The sequence below is a fragment of the Protopterus annectens genome, chromosome 5.part0, assembly GCF_019279795.1.
Source record: "Protopterus annectens isolate FY-2018-M chromosome 5.part0, PAN1.0, whole genome shotgun sequence".
NCBI lineage: Eukaryota > Metazoa > Chordata > Ceratodontiformes > Protopteridae > Protopterus > Protopterus annectens.
The window spans coordinates 1,791,332,467-1,791,354,816 of NC_056735.1; the positions used below are offsets into that span (position 1 = coordinate 1,791,332,467).

Below are 22,350 nucleotides of genomic sequence, written 5' to 3' on the forward strand. Positions count from 1 at the left end.
TTTTCAGCTGTTCCCCCTAAAACTATTAAAAATATTAATTTTAGATTAGCAATATTGCACCTGTTGTTAAAGGCATTCAGTTAGACAGCTGTAGAAATAATATGACCTGGAAAAAGCCATGCTGATGTGATGCACAGAAAAAATGTACTCAGTAGAGTGCAAAGAGTATGCCTGGCTACACCCTTGAAATGGATTGACAGACCAGCTCAACTACCTGGATCACAAACTGAAAGTAAATAAATACAGAAATGTGTAATCAAATAAACACACGCACATACATAAATAGACAGTAAGAGGGATGTCTGTAATCCAACAGAGGAAAAACAATAGAAAGCATAGCATGGAAGCAGCTGGTCTTTTGTGTTGCTTCAAGAAATTTGCTGCAGTATGATGGGAGGAAGGTCTGAGAAGAGCAACTAATTGCAGGAAAGAGTAGTAGATACCACCTCTGAGATCACACAATAGTGGTAAAAGGGCATATTCCTGAAATCCACTATCGCAGTGATTTCTCACCGACACTATTGATCAGCTGATCTGTCTACCAATCAAGAGTTGGCAGTATAGCTGTCAACCAACCAAAGACGTGATAAATTTGTGAAGGAATCCATATATTTATATGTATATACTTATATATGTGTATATATATATGAGTCTATATTACATTGTCAAGAACCGACAATATTGAATTTGATATTGTCGATACGACAATAGCGAATGTTTAGAATATCGAACATGTAAACGGAAATCTCTGTAAGTGGAAATTTCCATTTACTTCAATGTAGTGCAGTCTCGGAGTTAATTTATTTAAGTAGCGGGGGGTGTGGGGGGTGCAGGGTGGCTTGTTCCCCTGCCTACACCCTTTAGTTTTATTTTTTTGTGTTTAAAAAAAATGTTAAGGATGATTCAATGTTTTACTACTTTGATCAGCAGTGATCGATGTTTACTGATTCGAAGTAGTAAAACTTTGATCATCTGATATAGACCCATACATATATATATATATATATATATATATATATATGTAGGTGTACTTACAATGATCAAAACACTTGAATGTCAATGTTCATAATGTCGACCACAAAAGGTTGACAACGCAGTAACAGTCCACTACACGTGTGCGAGGATAATTCTCATTGCCTATAAACAAAAAGTTTAAGAAAAAAAGACAGCAACATTGTTTTTTTTTAAACGGGGAAAGCCCATCCTGAACCCCCCCACAGCCCCTGCTAATTATATATACTAACTCCTTGATTGCACAATCCGTGAAGAAGGAGTTTATTCCCTAAACCCAGCGATTGTTGATCTTGCCCACCTGTTGATTATCTGCTTTGATGACTAAACAGATGAAAACACTTAGGAGTTTTGTGTAACTATGATTTATTTTCTTTTATATAAATGTAACTTGGCCTATGTCATACATGATAATTTAATAAATATGTTTCTTGTTAAAAAAAGTGAACTAGTCATATATTGGCCAGACTAGCACACCAAACCTCACTGTATAAATAAAAGCAATAATAAGACTGTTATTTCTACACAAAACCCTCTAAAAACAAGATACTTCACAGAAAGTTATGTTACAGTAAGAAATCAATGATGCAGCCAGAGTGGACTTTCACACATTAGACTGTCACCATCTTAAAAATGTCATTTAGCAGAGATAACTACCAAACATAGAAATATCCCAAAAAGGTAAATAAACACACACACACACACACACACACACACACACACACACACACACACACACACACACACACACACACACATGCCAAAGAGCAGAAACACATTTGTGATCTCAAATACATTACTTAATCAGTATTAAAAAAGGAAATAAAGAAAAACAAATCAAAACAGAATTCAGGATTGTGACAGAAATTTAACAGCAATAAAAGCATTTAAAGGTCTAATTTAAGTAATTTTCTGATGAGAACAGTAAAATTCATGAAGTAAGGTAGAAAATTAACCTCCTTACAAAACTTAAAGCATACACCCCACAGACAGAAAATGAATCAGTGGAGGAAGTGACAGGAAGTTAATAAAGTTTATAAGTCAAGAAGACTAGTCTCAAAAAGCAGGAAATCATACACACTCAGAAGTGTACCTACAGTGGGGGCTGAGGCAGCAACCCTGGACAGAAAGTGTTAAAGGGCACAGTCAGCACATGCTGATTGATTCTAAGTACATTTCAACCTTCCACACCTCATGACTTGTATACCAAGTCTGTGGCCACATTACAGTGTCAAATACTAAAAAATACCACTGCATATAACAGAAAACTAAAAAATACTATTCCATACAAATAACTGGCTGTTCAAACTGACGTACATAAGCACTCTACGTCTGGCATGCCTGTTACAACTGCAGCAAGCAGTTTGTTACAATTTAAATGACTGAAGAGCTTTTTGTTCTTGTTTTTTTTTTTTTTTTGTTTGTTTGCAAATCACCCTAAAGTTGAAGGGGTGGGGCAACAGATGGGGAGATGACACCATGTGCCACAATAGTTTATACCTTTATACGGATCTCATTTACAAGCTTGAAGTTTCAAAACTTCAAAATGCAAATGGTATAGGCCATAAGATTGAAGTTTTGAAACTTCAAAATTGTAATAAAAAAAAGTAAAAACAAAAAAAAAATTTTTTTTTTACATTTCACCACTACTAAATAAATATACCAACTGCGAGATCACACTACAGTGAGGAAAATGGCAAATTTCCTGTTCCACACTGTACATATGGCAATCTCCATTCAAAACATTTGAAGTTTCAAAACGTTGATCTTTCTTGTGGTCTCAACCATTTGTAGTTCGAAGTTTTGAAACTTTGAGCTTATGAAGGGAATCGCTCTGTACATATTAACATAAGACACAAATTTAAATAGAGAGTTCACAAATGCAAAACATCAGCTAAATAAAGATGTATATTGTAATGGCAATAAACGCACTTAAAAATTACAATATCATCTGATTAAATAGACAATACTCATAGCACAAGGAAAACCTATGAGACAAGTGAAGGGGAGCATAACTGCTTAGCTGTACTGTGTCTTTCAGATCTTAAACACTGTGCTGCTGCTATTCAGGACAAGTCATGAGGTGTCAGATTTCTGTTTCCTAGCAGGCTAGATAGCAACTTTAAGTCACAGTAAATTTAAATGTGAGAAAAACATTCATGTAAAATAACTATGTAAAGCAGAGTTTTTGCTTTACATGCTCAGAGCAATTTATTTTGTCACAATTAAATAAGGAAAACAACACATAACAAAAGGCAAGTCAGATAAATATTAATTCATTGATAAATGCACAGTAAAACTACAGCAAACTATATAAATCAGTCTTTCTTTCTTCTTCCAGACATAGTCAGAAATAGAAGAAAGAAACATCTAGTTATGTATCTCAGAATATTATTCTATGCTCTGATAAGCTTCATCCTATAGTGCAGAGTTTGATTCTCTTAGTTTCTTATTTGAGTACTGATTGACTCTTAAGAATAAGTCATTTAATCATAAACTGCTCCTAAATTACCCCTGAAAAGAGGCTTGTGATTAGGTTTACCAGATTCATAAATAAATACAAATACCAAATCAACATAGCGTTGTCGCCTCACAGCAAGACGTTGTCCCATTCGATTCTCAGCTAGAGCGTCTTCTGTGTGGAGGCATACATGAATGAGCATGCCTTCATTGAAGGTTGTGCATCAGGGCTGGTAACTCGGCATGTAAAAATCCACTACCAAACATTAGTGGACCGGAGTTCCGCTGTGGCGACCCCTAACCGGGATAAGCCAAAAGACACAACAACAACAACAACCAAATCAACATACATATAAAGTTATACTAATGACACAATTAATATTTTATATCACTATTTTTGTTTTATTTAAATATAAAATATAAACAGATTTAACTTTCATTACTCAATGTCTGATGTCATACAGTCAACTGCTGTACACTGTAGTAATATTATATTTAAAAAATGGGGTAGTCTTTGGCATAAAAAACTAGCACAAAACATATAGACAAAAAATTATGCATTCGCACACACACACACACACACACACACACACACACACACACACACACACACACACACACACACACACACACACACACACACACAAATGTGCACACATATGCATACACATACCAACAAATGAGCTAACACACACAATTTGAGAAGGAGTGGAAGGGTTATGGTGAGAGTGGGAAATGGGTTTTAAGTACTTTAACAGAATGGTCTTAACAGAATGACTCAGACTTGGGAAATTATAGTGAAATCATCTGTGGAGACAGAATGATGGAGTGAGTAGCCACTGTCATGAAGTCTGTGATGTCCCCACTCTGAGACAGTAATCAAGGATCCTCAATCCTCACCACTGACACTGGAGAGGAACTTTCACTTGCAATACAAATGGATACACCCAGTCTTTCCAGATGTAGACCTCTCTGCATCAAGCACAATTTCCCTTAAGAACACACAGGGAACACAGTCAGCCTGGGATTTGGATTTCTCTCCCTGTGCCCTCCAGGATCCCAGTAAGACTCCCCACTGGTACAGCTGCAGAATTAGGACCTCAGCTGAGTGCACAAGCCAAGTCTTCCACCACTCTCTCTGTGAAACCAGTGCTTCATGTCCCTGCTCCTAGTAGCTGAAACACACACTCTTTGAGATGTAATATTCACATACACACACACACACACGTGCACACACACACACACACACACCATGGAAACACTGGCACAGATTACCCGCTCTATCACTATCACCTGTCAGTTACCATAAGGCTCTTAAAAGGGTATCCAACTATTCTGAATTAAGTTAATATTAATACAAATATTAATGTTGACCAAACAGCAAGGATTTTGGGAGTGGCCAAAGTTATCAACAAACAAATACATGCAAATTTTCTCAAAGCTTAAATATTTTCTAAAAAGGACCAGCCACAATGAAAAGTGTAATTACACTTAATAATAAATATTAAAATAACAAGAAAGTACTAAGTATCTATTAAATACCAGAGCTGGTGTTTCAACCACAGGAAAAATTAAATATAACACAGCTGGAAAGATTTATACGATAATAGAAAAACAATACTCAACTATTCTCACAATATTTTCCTAACTAATTTAGAGAATTACTATCCCTGGTAACTTTCTAGAGCAAGGCAAGATGAAGTAGGTGAGGGGTACTTCTATGTCAGATTTCAAGAAACAGACTGCCCAGTCACTGAGAGAGTTCTTTCTGTAATATCTATTTATTATTTCAGAGTTGATTACAAAATGACATCATATCTGGTCATCTGACTCTGTTTCCCACAGTATCACTTTAGCACCTACATGTCTATAGTACACACACAAGAGCATTGCTCAGATCTGGTGTAACTGCTGGAAGTCATAAAACCAAAAAACACTTCCCTTCTTCCTATAAGAGCTAATAAGCCATACTTCTTACAGACATTGTGTCTCTACCTTCATTCAAAACTCTGAGATACAGTCTTTATGGCCTACTTTAATTTCAGCTATTAGTAAGTTTGTAAGTTTGAGATTAACCTCTTATCTTCCAGTATCCTCTGTTAAACATATACTTTTAAACACCTATAATAATGCATGCACGTTCCTTTTCTTTCCAGCATGGCACAATGTTGATATATTTTTAATACAATTGACTTTACAAATACATTTTTCAAGACAAGCATTTGTACAAATCAGTTTGATATACAAATGACTTATAATTCTTTACAAAATTCCAGCTAGCTGTGCTGTCATATGTTACACATCCACTGCCCTACTTCTCCTGGCATGGCTGGCAGTACCTCTTGCAGTCACAAAGGTATTCAGGTTTATAATTTATATTTATTTATTTATTTATTTATTTATTTATCTATTTATGCATGCAGATATGTATTTATTTGTTCATTTATTTATTTTCCCAGTATACAGCTATTTAATATGAGCTATGGAAAGAATGCTAGTTTATTTTCTCTGGGAATGCATATGAGCAAGGCAGGATAGGAGGACATTATACCTGCTAAGAAGAAAGTGGGGTATGGGTTTTCTTACATGCAGTTGCTTCAGGCCAAAATATTGTGCAAACTATAAACTGCTTAGGGCATTCTTCATTCTTGCTCTGGACTGGCCAGATATGAAGGTATTATAGCATAAACCCATCAAACACGTGAACTTCAGGGTCTGTGTGTATCTGCTTGTGATGCCCCAGCACTGGCCCAGTAATCACTGGCAACAGTGGAGGATGTGCACACTGGGGGATGACAAGTACACACACAGTAAAGTGCAATTTCCCTTAAGAGCACAGAGAGATCATGGTCAGTCTGGTACTAGTTTCTCCCTCTTTCTACAGATGCCCAATAAGACTGAGGTGAGATCTCAGCTGAGTGGCCAAGCTAAGACCTCCAGCACCCTCTCTGTCCAACTAGTGCTTTGCGTCCCTGCCAAAGTAGTTCACACACACACACACACACACACACACACACACACACACACACACACACACACACACACACACACACACACACACACTTTGAGGTTTGATTTATATACAAACACACACACACACACACACACACACACACACACACACACACACACACACACACACACACACACACACACACACACACACACACACACACACACACACACACACACACACGCACAAACGCACAAACACACACACACCTCTGGGAAAGGCTGGCACAGGTTTACTAGCTATTCCCCCTTCTGCCTAGACTATACGGTAGTTCTGACTGCCACCAACCACTCTTTATTAGCTACTTTAAGGCCCTTAGCAAAGGGTGTCCATTCTTACTGTGCAATGTTACTTTTAATCCTAATGGTAGTTTGACCAAGGGCCAGGCTATTAGGAGTGGCCTGTACAGTGTCACTAAATAGATATGCAAGTACGCTAAGAGCTTAAATATCTCTAAACAGACCAGCCACAATTGAAAGGTTTAAATATATTTAATAATAAGTAATAAAAGAACAAGACAATACTCAGTAAGTCATTAGTTACAGCAGAGTTCAAAATTACAGAAAATATAAAAAAAACATTGCAGGACAGTCTCAAATGAATAAAGAACATATCTAAGGTATACTTTACTGTATTCCTATCTGAATCTAAAATAGTTACTATGCCCTAAAAACTTACTTACAGCAAGGCAAGTGCAGAAGATGGTGAGTGTATGTTTCCAGCTGATGTTTTTAGGTCAAAGACAAAATACAAAATGCCCCCCCCCCACACCTCTGAGAGTTCTTAAATTAATATCAAATATTACTGCTCGGTTAGCTTGGATGACGTCACTTTTTGTCACCTGCCTTTAGTTCCCAAGCTAAATCCCCATTGTCAGAAACTACCAACATTTTACCATCTACCTGTGAAAAATACATCTCTCTCAGATCTTTGTAACTGCTGGAATACATAAAACAATAATCACTTACAAAACAATGCAGAAGGCACCCTAGTTCTAGACATCATATCTCCTTGCTGCATTAAAACTAACTTTTATAGCATAATCATAAAGCAATTTATTTACTTTCTAAAAGTTTTGCAAGTTAACCCTCTATGTCCTAGTTCCCACTGTTAAAACATATGCATTTACACATGTACAATTGTTTATATATACTTCTACTCTAATTCAGCAGGGCACGCTGTCAACACACATCCAGGGTTAGTACTGTACACACTCTGTTCAACACACACTTCTGTACCGACAGTTTAATATACACATAACACACAGTTCTAATACATTTGCAAGACAAGCATATGAATCATGTTGATATTCACAAATGACATGATTGTTTACAAAATTCCAGACAGCTGTGCTGGCAGTATTTCCTTCTGTCACACTTCTATATAAATCACATTAATATTCACAAATGACATATAATTATTTACAAAATTCTATCTAGCTGGGCCGCCAGCATTTCCCTTTGTCATACTTCTCCCCCCCCCCCCATTTGAAAACTGAAGCTAGTTTTTCAAGTGACCCTTGAGAAATGTTGCTTGAGAATGAGCCTATCTGGGAATACCTTACCCCATTCCCTGTCTTGAGATTCCAGCTGCCTTGGCATTGCTGACCATGGTACAGTGCTGCATTGTCCATCATATGCCTGCAACCCTAGGTTCCACCATAGTAATTTGGGATTTGGCTGACTGGCTCCCTGTAGCCATAGAGCTCCCTCAGACTCCTCCTGCCTTGTACTGCAAATACCTAGCTCCAGGGCCTCCCTGTCATGGTGAGGTTTTATCATGTTAACATGGTACAGTTTGTGCCCCTAGCTCCTGCCTAGCAGTTCTACTATGTAGTTAATATCACTGACCTTCCATGCAAAATCGAAGGTTCCCTCCCAAGCTGCCTGCAGGTTGTTGTGTCTGACAGGAATGAGAACCATTACCTCCTGCCCTACAGCATACTCTCTAGCTCAAGCATTCCTGTCATAGCATCTTTTTCTGCTGTTGGGCTTCTTTCAGGTTCTCCTGGGCAAAGCCCATGAGTTCCCTGAGCCTTGTTCTGAGGATTAGGATATATGCCACAACAGACTCCCTGTGGGATTTACACCTTCCCACTCATCTCAAATCAAATCTAGAGGTCTCCTCACCTTATGCCCATACAGCAACTCGAAGGGTGAAAAACCTGTGGATTCCTGAGGCATTAGTCTGTAAGCAAACAATAGATGGGGCAAATATCTGTCCCACTCCCTCTTGAACTGGTATGAAAATGCATGTAACATGGTCTTGAGTATAGAGTTTAACCTCTCAACAAGACCATTAGTCTGGGGATGGCTTGAAATGGCTCCTCAGTCACTGGCAAAGACATCAAAGGAGCTGTCTCCTTGTATCCTGCTTTGCCTACCTTTTAGCACTGTTCACAGGTCCTGTAGTACCGTGTTACATCTCTGGAAATCCCAGGCCAATAAAGGTTCTGCATAATACATCTCTTTGCATGTTTTATGCCCATATGACAAGTGAAGGGAATATCATAGGTTATGGCTAGAAGTGCCAGACAGTAGACTCTGGGCACTACCAACTGCTGTATTCTCTCATCCTCTAGCCCTCCCTCAGGGGTCCATTCTCTATACAGTAACCCTTTGTCCCAGTATACAGATTCCCATTTCTCTTGAGAATCAGGTGCCTCACTGGCTACCTCCCTCATGCCTTGTAATGTATGGTCTGACAGCTGAGCCTGTATCAGCTCTGTCTTTATAACCCTTCCCAGCTCCACTTCCGCAGGAAGTCTGGTATTCTCTGAAAGTGGTGCCTCACTGTCAGTTTGAGTACTACTACTCGCCTCTGCCCTTGCAGTGACTCTGTCAAGGGAACATCAGTACCCACAAGCAGCTGTGGCTCACCTTCGGTCTCACTGCTACAGGGTAGCTCCCTCCTTGAAGTAACCACTTCACCAGCCTTGGCTGCAAGTGTGCAGTCTGTCTGGGTCTACCTCAGGGTACCAGACCCACATGCTTGTCTCCAAGCCTGACTGCATGGAACTGTATGCACACAAGGTACTGCATTATCAAAATCATTCCCTATCAGAACATCTGCAGGGATATCCTCAAACAAATCTACTTGCTTGCACCAATTTCCACCCTTCCAGTCAAGGTGAACCCTAGCCAAAGGTATTTGGAATGGGGTCCTTCCTAAAGCTCTGAATGGAGTTGATTGCCCAAGCAAGTAGTGCTCCTCTTAAGCATTGCAGGCTTTACAATTGTTTGGTCAGAGGCTGTGCCTCTCTTAGCAGTGGCCTGTTGCCCATTTACTAAGATAGGATATAACCTCTTGTGGTAGTTTGGTACCATTGTTGTCTCGAGACAACTTTCTGCTATCATTCTGTCATTCCCACTTACTGACTGTCCCACGTTTTGTTTCCCACCTTGCCTCCATGGACATCTATATGTTACATGACCCCACTGATTGCATTTAAAATATTTAACCCTTGGTCCTGGATGTGTACCTGGACTAGTGGCTTCTCCTGCTACTGGCAGAATCTGTTTGGGCAGTCTGGGCTGCCCACCATGGGCTCCCTTAGACCAAAGAGCAGCACTGGGTATCCCTTTCCTGTGCAGTGATGCCCTGCTTGCTAGGTATAGGTCTCCCTTTTCCCCAACTCCTCTGCTGTGTTACATTCTCTGTCTGCTAACCAGATTCTCATGTCCTCAGACAAAGTACTTGTTCCTTCACCAAAAGGTCTGCCAGCCCTTCAAAAGTGGTGACCTGACATCCATTCACCCACCTATGAAAATAAGTGCTTAATTCAGCAATATATTCACACACACTTTCATCTGCCTTGTGTCTATGCTCACAAAAATTTTTCCTATATGCTTCAGGTGTTAACTTAAAATATTCTAACAAACAATTTTTGACTGTATTCTAATTTAAGCAATCAGTATGAGACAATTTAGAAATAACACTTACAGCTTTACCATTCAGTAAGGGGGCCAGGAACTGTACCCAGGGCCCTTAGTTAACATTATACTGTTTACATATGCTTTCAAACATATGAATGAAACTATCAAAATTATCCCCCTCTGTAAATTGTGGAAGAAATTTACTGACCTTTGTTGCTTCTGCGGTTTGGTTACTGCCTTCCCCATTACCTCCATGACCCTGGAGAAGAGTCATCATCTCCTTCTCATGTTGCCTCTGCCTCTCATTCTCCTCAACTTCCAGAAGTCGCAGTTTTTCAATTTCCTCAGCCTCCAGATGTCTCATTCTCTCTGCTGCTTCTATTTCCAAATGCTTGGCCTCCAGTTCAAGTCTCTTTAACTCCAGATGGATTTTTTAAGTCTTTGCTGGAAAGTTTGAACTGTACATTTTCTGAGAGTTGTACATGTCCAAGGCCAGCCTGGTTGTCTTCTTGATCATTGGTGTGTGATGCAGCTGTGCCGAAGGCTGCAGTCATTTCTGCTTTAGTCAGGTTACCATGCATCAGTTCTTTAGCCTAGCAAATCTCAGCCATCTAGCTCCTTGTCAGCTTGCCATACTCCTCTGCTGACATGCTTGCCTGCTCTAACTGACTAACTAAGCTAACAAAAAATAAATAAAACAGTTGTGATATGAAACTCTGAATGTTCACTGTGTGGCTGATTGTGAGCACAAATACCTTTCTTAGTGAACACTTTTTACAGGCTACTGGAATTCAATATCCACACCAAAACTAAATCCCCAGAATGCCTTTGTTACCCCTGTCTGTATGCATAGGGCAGATGTAGCCTCTATAATGTGAAGAAAAAAGGAAAACAAAAGAGCAATTCATGAGAACTACGTCTACGATACAGGTTTCTTATGATGATGTGAATTGACTTGGTTTATATAAGCAGCAGGTTAAGAAACATTTTACTAAATCAAAAATATTTTATGATTCTACTCAAGCAGGAAAATAGAAGGAAGTTAAAAGATGGGTATGATTAAATATAGCAACAAAAATTGTGTCATTAAAGGCCGCTCTGATGGCATAAAAGGATAAATCCCTGACTACAGTACTGGTTTGACCTGGTTTGATTAGCAGCTCAGGCAACTGACAAAGTGGTAGGGAGGGATGGGTGTTCCCATTCTTGAAGGGAGAGCACTGTTGACTGATGCAGGCATGGTCCAAAGAGGGGAAATACCTCAGACATAGCTGACTAGTGTGTGGGTGGCTGGGTGTGTGTGTGTGTGTGTGTGTGTGTGTGTGTGTGTGTGTGTGTGTGTGTGTGTGTGTGTGTGTGTGTGTGTGTGTGTGTGTGTGTGTGTGTGTGTGTGTGTGTGTGTGTGTGTGTGTGTGTGTAGAAAGGGAATGGGTAGGTAATATAAGAAAACTCCCAGGATGGAAGCACAGATGTATGAACCTCCAGGATGTCCTCAGGATCTATGACTGTCCCCAGCAATAACTTAGTTGTCTGTGGAAGAAGGAAGAAGGCTGGTAGACCCAGCATAGATGTGGGGCACTGGAGGCTAGGCCAGAAGGATGAGGCCTGAGAGAACTAAAAAAATTGTGTCAATAACAGACATAGCGTAATTATGTAAGGTCTAACTGGATAGTCTGGGGGATTCTTTAGATCACACAAAGAGTGACAACAAGAGAGATGATTATGTGGAGAAAGAAACTATACTAGGTATAATAAAGAAGTCTTGATGTAACTTGTCTTTCCATGGTGTCATGATGAGGCCATATTTGAACAACCAGAAAAGTAGTGAATAGTTCTTGATGCTTTGATGACTTGAGCCCATAGCTTTTCCGGTAGCCTTATCCTTTCCTGAATTCCATTCATTCTGGAAACATACAAAAGGGCAATGTGAGAGAGCACTGGAAGTTTTAATGCAATGGAATCTGCAGCTTGTAATATTTGGGATTATCAACAGAATTCCTGAACTAGATGTTATCATATATGTTGTTTGTCAGTTGCTATAAAAGAACCATATATACTGTTGGAAAAGTGAAAGATTCACACCCTCATACAGAGAATAACTATATTCACTAGGTTGTATGAAGGCCAACACTAATATAGTAAAAAATTAAATATGTGTGTGTGTGTGTGTGTGTGTGTGTGTGTGTGTGTGTGTGTGTGTGTGTGTGTGTGTGTGTGTGTATACATGTACCAGATGCAGTATTAACTAAAGCTGCATGGAGCTGTATAGCTTCCTTCACTGGAACTTAAACAAGCTCACTTTGTAATCACAGCTGTACCTGAGTAAAGACACAGCAGTATATAGCGAAACCTGCATCTAATAATTAATATGTGCCAAATGAGTTGCAATATCCCTTTATTTGGTAATGGAGTACATTTCTAGCTAGTCCACAGATTCTAATGCTAGCCTCCCACTGTAATTACTATGAAATAAGTGTTCTCAGCCCTCTCATCCCTCTCAAGAGCTAAGAACTCCTCATACATGGATCCTGAAAACAGACCAGATTTGCCTGATTATATCTGGCCTACATGAACACCTAGTTAACCATTTTAATTTAAGCTTCTCTACTGGCTACATTCCTAAATCCTGGAAAACAGCCATTCTAATGTCATTGCACAAAGGTGCCCAGCCACTAACCCTGGTCTCACTAGCTTCAAATGTAAAATTATGGAACTTATTATTTCATACCTCAGACTAGATACTGAACATCTTTTAACCCCAATCACTCGTCATTTAGCTTTCTTAAAGATAGACCCCGCCTCTTTAACTTCATTAATTTCTTTGAAAAAGTCATCCAAAATGTGGATAAAGGTTAAAGAGTACATACAACATATCTGGACCTGTCCAACACCTTTGGCATTATTCCACATTCAGATGTTATTGACAGACTTAGAAATTTGAATATAAATCCATATGTTGTACCATGGATAGATAACTGGTTGTCTGACAGAACCTATGCAATTAGAGTTGCAGTGCCCTGCTAAAAGCAAAAATGTTTTCAGTGGTATAATACAGAGCTCTGTTTCTCAGACATTCAATCCAGCACTCCTAGCCTATGGTCATCTAAGTTTTCAACAAATGTAAAATTGCACTGTTATTCAGTCTTCCACTGGTTCACAAGTGTTCCAACAAGAATTACAATATGTTAATAATTAGTGAAAGGACAATGTTCTTAGACTAAATGTAAAATATATATATTATAGTTTACTTTGGTCAGCAAAACATTTCCATATCATAATCATAGACAACATAGTCCTCAACTTATATGCTGTTATAAGGGATCCATGCAATTGCTGATGATTCTTTAGTATACAATCATTATGTTACCTATAAGGACTCCCATCTGGCTCATCTAAATTCCAAAGGCATATCCTCTGGATCCAGAAAATCTTAATTATCCTTTACTCATATCTTTTTAGACTCATTGTTGAATATAATGCATAGTTTGGCAAGTATTTGTCTAAGCATATCACTTAACTGGAAGACCTCAAAGATCCCTAACTAAAGAGCAGTGTCCTCAAGATGCTTGGCTAACCAGACTGGCAGCCTGCTTTCTGTACTTAGTCTCTTAAAGAGTCCTCCATGGGGATCTGTGTCTAGTCATTGGATCATGAATGATCTGACACTCCTTGACCGCCTATTTTTTCACAGAACAAATGGTTCCTAAAATAATTGGTTAAGGAAACTAAACTTTCATCAGCACATAAATAAGATACATTGAACGATAGATTCATGTCTCAAAGTATCCCCACCTATGGAACAAACTTCCATTACTTGTCAGACAAAGTAGCACCCTTGCACTCTTCAAGATAAATCTGGGCAAGTGGACGGGCAGTCCCTATGCCTATCTTGTGTTGTCTTCCTTAATGATAAAAGGAGCTTTTGAATACATCTTGTTAGCTAGACTTGGGCTTGAGATAAAAGTACATACATAAAATATTACACATACAAAGTGCAAGTAACATGCCATCTGTATGAATAAGTCTTTGCAAGCAAGGTTTGTGTCCATGGCTGGGTTGAATGTCCTTACTTTCCAAAGTCATTGGAATACCCTTTTTTTAGCTCACATATTTTCCATAAAACCTTAAGAGATTATTTATAATTCCACTTGGCCTGCTACCATGCCTGAACAGAATAAGATGGTTACTACAGAAATGTGTAGGCATTATGATGTTTCTGCAGCAGCTCCGGGCTTCCTCTATCATTTTCATTGTCTGAAGGGTAATTTTCTAGACTTGGAGCTTGAAGGAAAGATCCTTGCAGTCTATATGGATAATGAGTTCCTTTTATTCTTAAATATCTGTGTTGAGTTTTCAGTCTAGAAAGTTTACTGTATGTGATAGTCATCTGAGTCTGCATGTATAGAGTAGTATCCAGTTATAATATGCATGGATATCTGCATTTAGTAATCTGCAATATTTGTGTGTAAAGATCAATATTATGTTAATGAAACATTGCAACATATAAATAAATAAATTAAATCAGCTGATTATGAAAAATGGTACAGATTATCATGAGGATATGGCAGATATGACACTGCATTAACCCCATTTGCAAATTACATAGAATATTTAGTGTACAATAGCATTCATGGATTTGAAACACCTGACAGCTGTGGTGTATTAGTCGAACTTCTTATATGAATTTATCCAAATTCTATAGATTATTTTTATCTGTAAGGATGCACTTTGAAATCTACAGATTATGTTTTAACAGAAAAAGAAAAGAAAAATTAAATTTGCTTAAAATATTAAATTTTATAAATAAAGCAGGTACTTCAGTCACTATAGTACAAATAAGAGAAACAATTTTAATGAGTACAAATTAATATTAAGCAAATTATTGCAGATACAAAAAACAAGACACTTGTTAGAGAAACAGATGCTCGCATGCACACATACACATATATACACATATGTACATGTTCACATGCACCCCTCCACACCCCCCACACGTACACATTCATACACACACAAACACACACACACACACACACACACACACACACACACACACACACACACACACACACACACAGACTCACATAGACAGGCATACAAACAGACAGTCATACACACACACACACACACACACACACACACACACACACACACATAAATCATTCACACAAACACACACTCAGACAGACAGGCATACAGACAGACAGTCAGACACACACACACACACACACACACACACACACACACACACACACACACACACACACACACACGGAGTGATACTGGACATTTTGCCACAAGCTACAAATTAGTAAATATTTTGCCAAGAGCTACAAATTAGTAAACAAGGGTGTTTTTAAAATCCTTGACTCATTTACAAAATGCACTGTGTGCATTATCAGCAGTTGTATGCACACTTGAACTTTAATTAGCCTTTTTGTTGTTAATGCCAACTGCACTTACAGATTTTCGTTTGTGACACAAACATATACGACAAGATCCGAAAGTGGTTATATCTGCCTGTCAAATATTTATATGTGTATGTGTATAAAAATCTTTTCAGGGGACATGAATGCTTGTTTTTCCACAGCTGGCGTAACTGTTACTGCAGCTTCAGTATACCCCTTTCTTCAATCATCTGTTACTTATTCTTTCACCTTGCTTCACTGCTGAATTTAAAGAAGCCATTGATAACAAATATGCTACCAGTACATTCAGAGTGAAAATGTAAAATATAAATTGTAAAACTATACTTTTTTTTATTCTATCAATTTGTGTCCATATAAAGCTTTCAGTTTCAAGGACCTGTGTTAAATGCAGTGTTAATAGTAGAATGTCCATCTTTCACCTTTCCTTGCAATTATTTCAACATCCATTGTTTACCTTTTATAGTAACATATTTTTAATGCTGAATGCAAACATATTCACAACAGAACAATATTTATTTTGATTCTGAGCAAACTAAATTTCCTCAGATCTTTTTATAGCAGATTTCATGTTAGATGCTTTAGATGCTGAAGTATTAATTAAATTAATATACTGTTTCACATTCACATGAAAAAGATCCCCAAAAGATGTAAAGTTTTTAAGTGATTTATGCTGAACTATATATGCTTAAGACTCCACTGAGGACTTTGTGCACTGAACTCACGCATTAGACATCATAAAAAAAAAAAAAGTAACACAATTACTGTCAAATGTATCAAAATAAGCAACACTGAGGAGTGCTAGATCAAAGCAGAATATGTGAATGTTTCAGTATTGTTAGATATTGTGCTTCAAGATATGCACATTAAGTAGTCATTTTCTGCTACATTACTTAATAATAGCCATGTCAATAAATTACACCTTTATTTGTGCTATACTGTTTCACATGAGTTTTGCACTGAATAAATACGTTCTGATTTCTGCTTGAGAACTGTGGCTAGGAAGTTGAAGGTGTGGAGCAGGGATAAAACATCCATGCAGCTACTGCTGACTTATCTCATTGTTTTCATCTCCCTCGCTCCCCTTCAGTCATGCCCCCCCCTCTCTCTTTCTCTCACTTTCCGCTACTTATCCTCATACATTCCAGCAGAATTATTTAATGCAGAAGTGAAATATAAGACAAGGCAAACTGATGGTCATATCTATTTCAGCAACAGCCATCCCTAGGTAATACAGATTATTGAATGTCAGAAAAACATGATCAACATTAATAACTATGGTGGGCAAAAAAAAAAAAACTAATTAACATAGGAGATAGCATTTATTTCTTGCTTTGCTTTTAATGCAGTTACTACCGCTAACTGCCTTTGCAAAGACGCTGTGGCTTTTTATGCTGACAAAGGTTTCAGCAAAGAATGTTATGGAAGAAAACATGTTTATTGCTAGTGATGTAAAGCATCGAGTTTAATTATAAAAAGTTAAGAAAAGCTCATACGCTTGAAAACACACAAGAAGGCATATAACATTGATGCAACCTGGAAGACATTGCCATTAAACACGATATGATGCTGTCAGTTTTGTTTCGATTACTAACAAAGAGAAACTATCTGTCAAAATACATGATTATGTTTTAGAAGCAGATGTATGACAGAACACACCTGCTGTGAGCTAGTCATTTTTTGCTATTATCTCAAAAAGTGCACTATGAAATATTAGCAAACAGTGACTTTTTTCTCAATTACGTTATGCTTCTCTGCCTGACTAGTATGTGTACTTTCCAGAATCAAACTGATGAGGTAGCAATTTATTTTACTTTACATACATGCTTTAAATGTTTCATTTGCATAGCTATCTGATAAGATGAATCTCAGTTAAATTACAAGAGCACTGTGTCTGGGAAAGTTAATTCATCCTAATGAAAATGAAACAGAAATTAAGGTTTGTTGCTATACAGTAGAAAAATAATAATAATAAAAAAATTAAAATACTTTGCCACTTTAACCAGAAGACAATGCTTTACTTTTACATTTGATAAGCTTGTTATCAAAGGAGAAGAGGAGACAACTAAAGAAAAGACAGCAAAAGAGAAAGAGAGAGAGAGTGAGAGAGATACAGAAACAGAGGCTATGAGACAGAGAGAGAGAGAGAGAGAGAGAGAGAGAGAGAGAGAGAGAGAGAGAGAGAGAGAGAGAGAGAGAGTGAGAGAGATACAGAAACAGAGGCTACGAGACAGAGAGAGAGAGAGAGAGAGAGAGAGAGGAGAGAGAGAGAGAGAGTGACACACACAGAGGGCTGGAGGGGGCAGAGACCAGCGGGAGTCACATCTGCACATCATCAAATATTCTAGTCAGAATCATCTAGGTAATCTGCAATTAAGTACATGATTAACAATTTGAATTATGACGTATATACATATAGTTAAGCCTGGCTTGATCACAGAGTAGATAATCTGCCAAGTAATATTTAAATTTGATGAAGTGCTAAAAGAAAAAAAAAAGAATCTGTTACATACCATTCTTTTGTAAAGTTAAAATTTCCTACCTTTCCACAGAAAACACTTAAAATGGTGAACTTTTCATGTTCACATTGTCGCTTTCTGTTTACTTTGTGTTTCACTGAGGAAGTTAAGAATACTATTTGCACTGTTGCTTGTTCAGAGTTCACAAGCCATTTTGCTCACCCCATAACTTAAACTAATAATTTTATACTACAGCTGAAAAATCGCTCGCCATGAGACAACCTACAATATAAAGTGAAATGCATTAGAGCCTACAATGTTCAGTGCCAGTGGCAAGGTGAACTCTCAGACAGAAGGTTCTGGTATTATAAAAACTAGGATGGAACTCTCAGACAGAAGGTTCAGTTTTATAAAAACTATGATGGAAATTTAGGAAGGATGAGAAATACACATTTGTCTAACTGGGTATTAGGCTTTGCTACCATTATTCTTAAATAGTCACATAATATGTAGAATTAAAAAAATGAGTACATCTCTCATTCACTTAATTTCTACAAATATGCATGACTTTAGAAGCAGACTGTTTGTATGAACTGTATCTGAATATGTTGTTGTCGAGGACAGAGCAGCGGGCTTGTTAACTTTTTCACTGTTAATGTAAATAAGTCAGATAATGTCACACAGACACACCAAGAACAAGCAGAGAGGGGAATCAGTGCTTACCACACAGCAGGGTGCAGAGGGTACTCACCATACAGTATAGTTAACATAGACACAGGCATGACAAGAAAGCCCAGCAACATATCAGCCACTGCAAGAGACATCAGAAAGTAATTGGTGGCATTCTGTAGCTTTTTCTCCAGAGTTACAGCCATAATGACAAGTATATTTCCAGCAATGGTTACAATAATTGCAATAATTGTCAGCAAGGCTGGCCAGTTCTTCTCTTGTAGATGAAAAAGTGAATGGTACTGGGGTACATGGCTGCCTTTGCATGAGAGGTTTGTAAGGTTCTGAGACTCTGCTGTCCAATTGCATATGCTTGATGTATTAAGTTGTTTGGCCAGTAAATTACCTTGGTCCACTGGCTGGTCAAACTGATGCTGGATAAGATAATTTGCTGTGCCATTGAAAGAGTTCATTTCTTCATTAAATATATTCATTTTTTAAAGCTGTCAGTTTTTCAGGACACAGTTGGTATGCAAAAAGCTGAACATATTCTACAAGCACACAACTTCCATATGCATGTCATTGTCAAGCTATGTCTGGTATGCATAAATGTAGTTATTCCTGTAACAAGAAGGCATTTCAGTAAGGAACTTGTAAGCTATGCTTGCTCTGTAATGTTTCACAACTCTACTTCTGCCCGGTTTTAGACGATTGAAATGCGATGGCAGAAATGTGTCACATGTGAACAGACACAGACTCAAGAACTCCTTAGGCTTCAAAGAATAGAAATACATTCCAAAGAAGACTTTGTAAACCATTCAAATATTCCTATGGAAAAAAATACTCCCATAAAATGTGTGAGGTGTAGAACCAAAGCAGAGCCATAACCACATTCTTCAACTTTCTTGCAAAAAAAATTACTCCAAAGGATGTACTGGTGAGTTTGCTTCCAAATGGATTGTATGTAGAGTGCACATTAGCAATGTAGTTATGTTTGTCACACTGTGTTCAATGCCTCCTCTTCAAAAAACTTCCAGGTTTCACATGGAGAACTTGAACCTTGCTACTATGATTTTGTAGCATTAACTTACTAGAAGTTATATTTTCTATCAAAGAGTGCACTAATAAATTATAACAATACAAAACCATACACACTTACTTTCAAGTCTATTTGCAAAGTGCAGAAGGTTCACTCTAAAGTCTGAAATATCCTTGAATCCATTAGATTTGTTTGTCTGTTGCTTCTAATCTCCTTCATAATAATATATTTTATGTAGTTTTCCAGCATCTAAAATTGCACATGAACACATTTTAAGCCTTAGTAAGCAAAACCAGCCTTTAGAATAAGAGATGATTTTCCCATTTGAAAGATCTGTTCATTCGCCTGTCTATTCCTTAAGCATTTGTCTGGCAAATTATACAGTTAAAGCTATTATCGCAGCGCGTGCAAACTGACAAAAAATTATCACAGAGTAACAGAAGCTGTCTCCTCAGTGGGATTGCTGCTTTTACCCAGAATGTAATTTCTTGTTGGCTGCCTTCTTTAGTTTGGCAGACCTCCCACTATCTGGTTGTCATAAACTGCTAGGTAGCGACTGCAAAAAAGGGCAGTGTGAATGAAGAAATGACTGCTTCTAGCCTTAGCGTTACTACACTTGTTCTGAAATGTCCTGCTTCAAAGCATAGGCTCTTCATCAGGCTGTTTTATTCTGTTTGATAGAAGACATGCTTGTTTAGTTATTAGATTTATGTTAATTGCACAGTTATGGGAATCTGCTTTAGGAAAGAAAATATGCTTGCCATTTTTTCAGTGTAATGTGTGCTGTTAATGGTGAAATATATATTTATTCCAAGTATTACAGCCAGAAGGTCACATGATATAGAGTACATTTTGTTACATTTTTAATCAGATGTGTAACACATTGAAGCATTGGGAAATAGTTTTGAAACAGAAAGCGTTTTGTGTGAAAAATTAAAATAAAAATAACATAAGTAATATTTAATTGCAAGGAGTAATATAATTATAAGACAATAAAAGTAAACGGGTGCAGTTTGTAGATTCATGACAGAGAATAAATTCATGTTTTCCACTACTCTTCGCTTAACTCTTTTTGGCTGACTCATCTACAGTTCATATTTTGCTATGAAAATTCATTTATATATTGTTTTCACTCATTTTATAGGGTCTTAGCCCCCCCAAAACATTAACAAACTCTTTCTCTTCTTTCATTGACATTCTTACCCCCATCTGACTGGATAAACAATTTTACAAGCAAGAAAGAGAAAGAATGTGAGCGAGAGAGAGAGAGAAAGAGATGTGATGGGGGAATGTATATGGAAGGTAATTACTAAGCATGAAATTAGCAGCAGGTTAACCAATTTCAGCAAAGTTCTAAGGTTCCTGGATGGCATTGAAAAGAGATACCTGGAGAGAAGTATCAGCCAGTGCTTTAAATGACTGTTAATGTTTTGTTAATTAAATCCTAATTTTGGTTAATACAAATGACATATTGCAGTTACCATAGCCTCCTGCTCAGGTGGAAGTAGCAGGATAGCCTGCACAACTAAACATGCCTGCTTTCTTCTGGCTCACAGAAATCTACCCGAGTGTAAGAGAAAACAGCTGCATGCACACAGACAAAATAAAACACAGGAGAATATGCCACTCAAAATGCAGTGACATTAGCCAACCTTTTTCTCATCTTTTCTCTTTTAATGTTTTACTAGGACTTGCCTTACCTTGATTTTATCCTTATCTCTTGATACATAAGCCAATCAATGAAATTTCTTCTCCCTACCTTACTGTTCGTGATTCTTTTATTTATTTTATGGACTGTGAAGACTTCTTTGCTTCAAGTATTAGCAGATATATATTTATCATTTTAAAACCTCAAGCAGAATTAACAAATAGCATTGCTGCTTTCCTATATCTGGCAATGCTACACAGAAATGTACTCACATACATATACACACACACACACATACACACACACGCGTGCACACACACGCGCACACACACGCACACACACGCACACACACGCACACACGCACACACACACACACACACACACACACACACGCATATGTGTCTACTCACAGATGTTCACACACACACACACACACACACACACACACACACACACACACACACGTATGTGTCTACTCACAGATGTTCACATACACACACACACACACACACACACACACACACACACACACACACACACACACACACACACACACACACACAAATATGCATACATAAACATACCAAAATTAGATAATTAAATTCAGCATAATCTTATCTTTCAACAACACTCTCACTAAACCTGTTTTTTTCTGATTTAACATAAAGTTGGAATATGTTACTAATTATTAAACAGCAAGCATATATACATAAAAGACCAAATACAGCAAGAAAGATCATGTATCTCATT

General features: G+C 37.8%; 1 protein-coding gene across 1 annotated transcript in view; it reads right to left on the reverse strand.

Moving 5' to 3' along the window:
* HTR2A (5-hydroxytryptamine receptor 2A) overlaps positions 1–20,504 on the reverse strand; it is a 777,564-nt gene extending 757,060 nt beyond the window's left edge. The window contains exon 1 of the mRNA XM_044071590.1: positions 18,996–20,504. Coding sequence (XP_043927525.1) covers positions 18,996–19,407 — 412 coding nt within the window. The 5' untranslated portion in view covers positions 19,408–20,504. The remainder of the gene's footprint in view (positions 1–18,995) is intronic.
* Between the last annotated feature and the right edge of the window lie 1,846 nt (positions 20,505–22,350).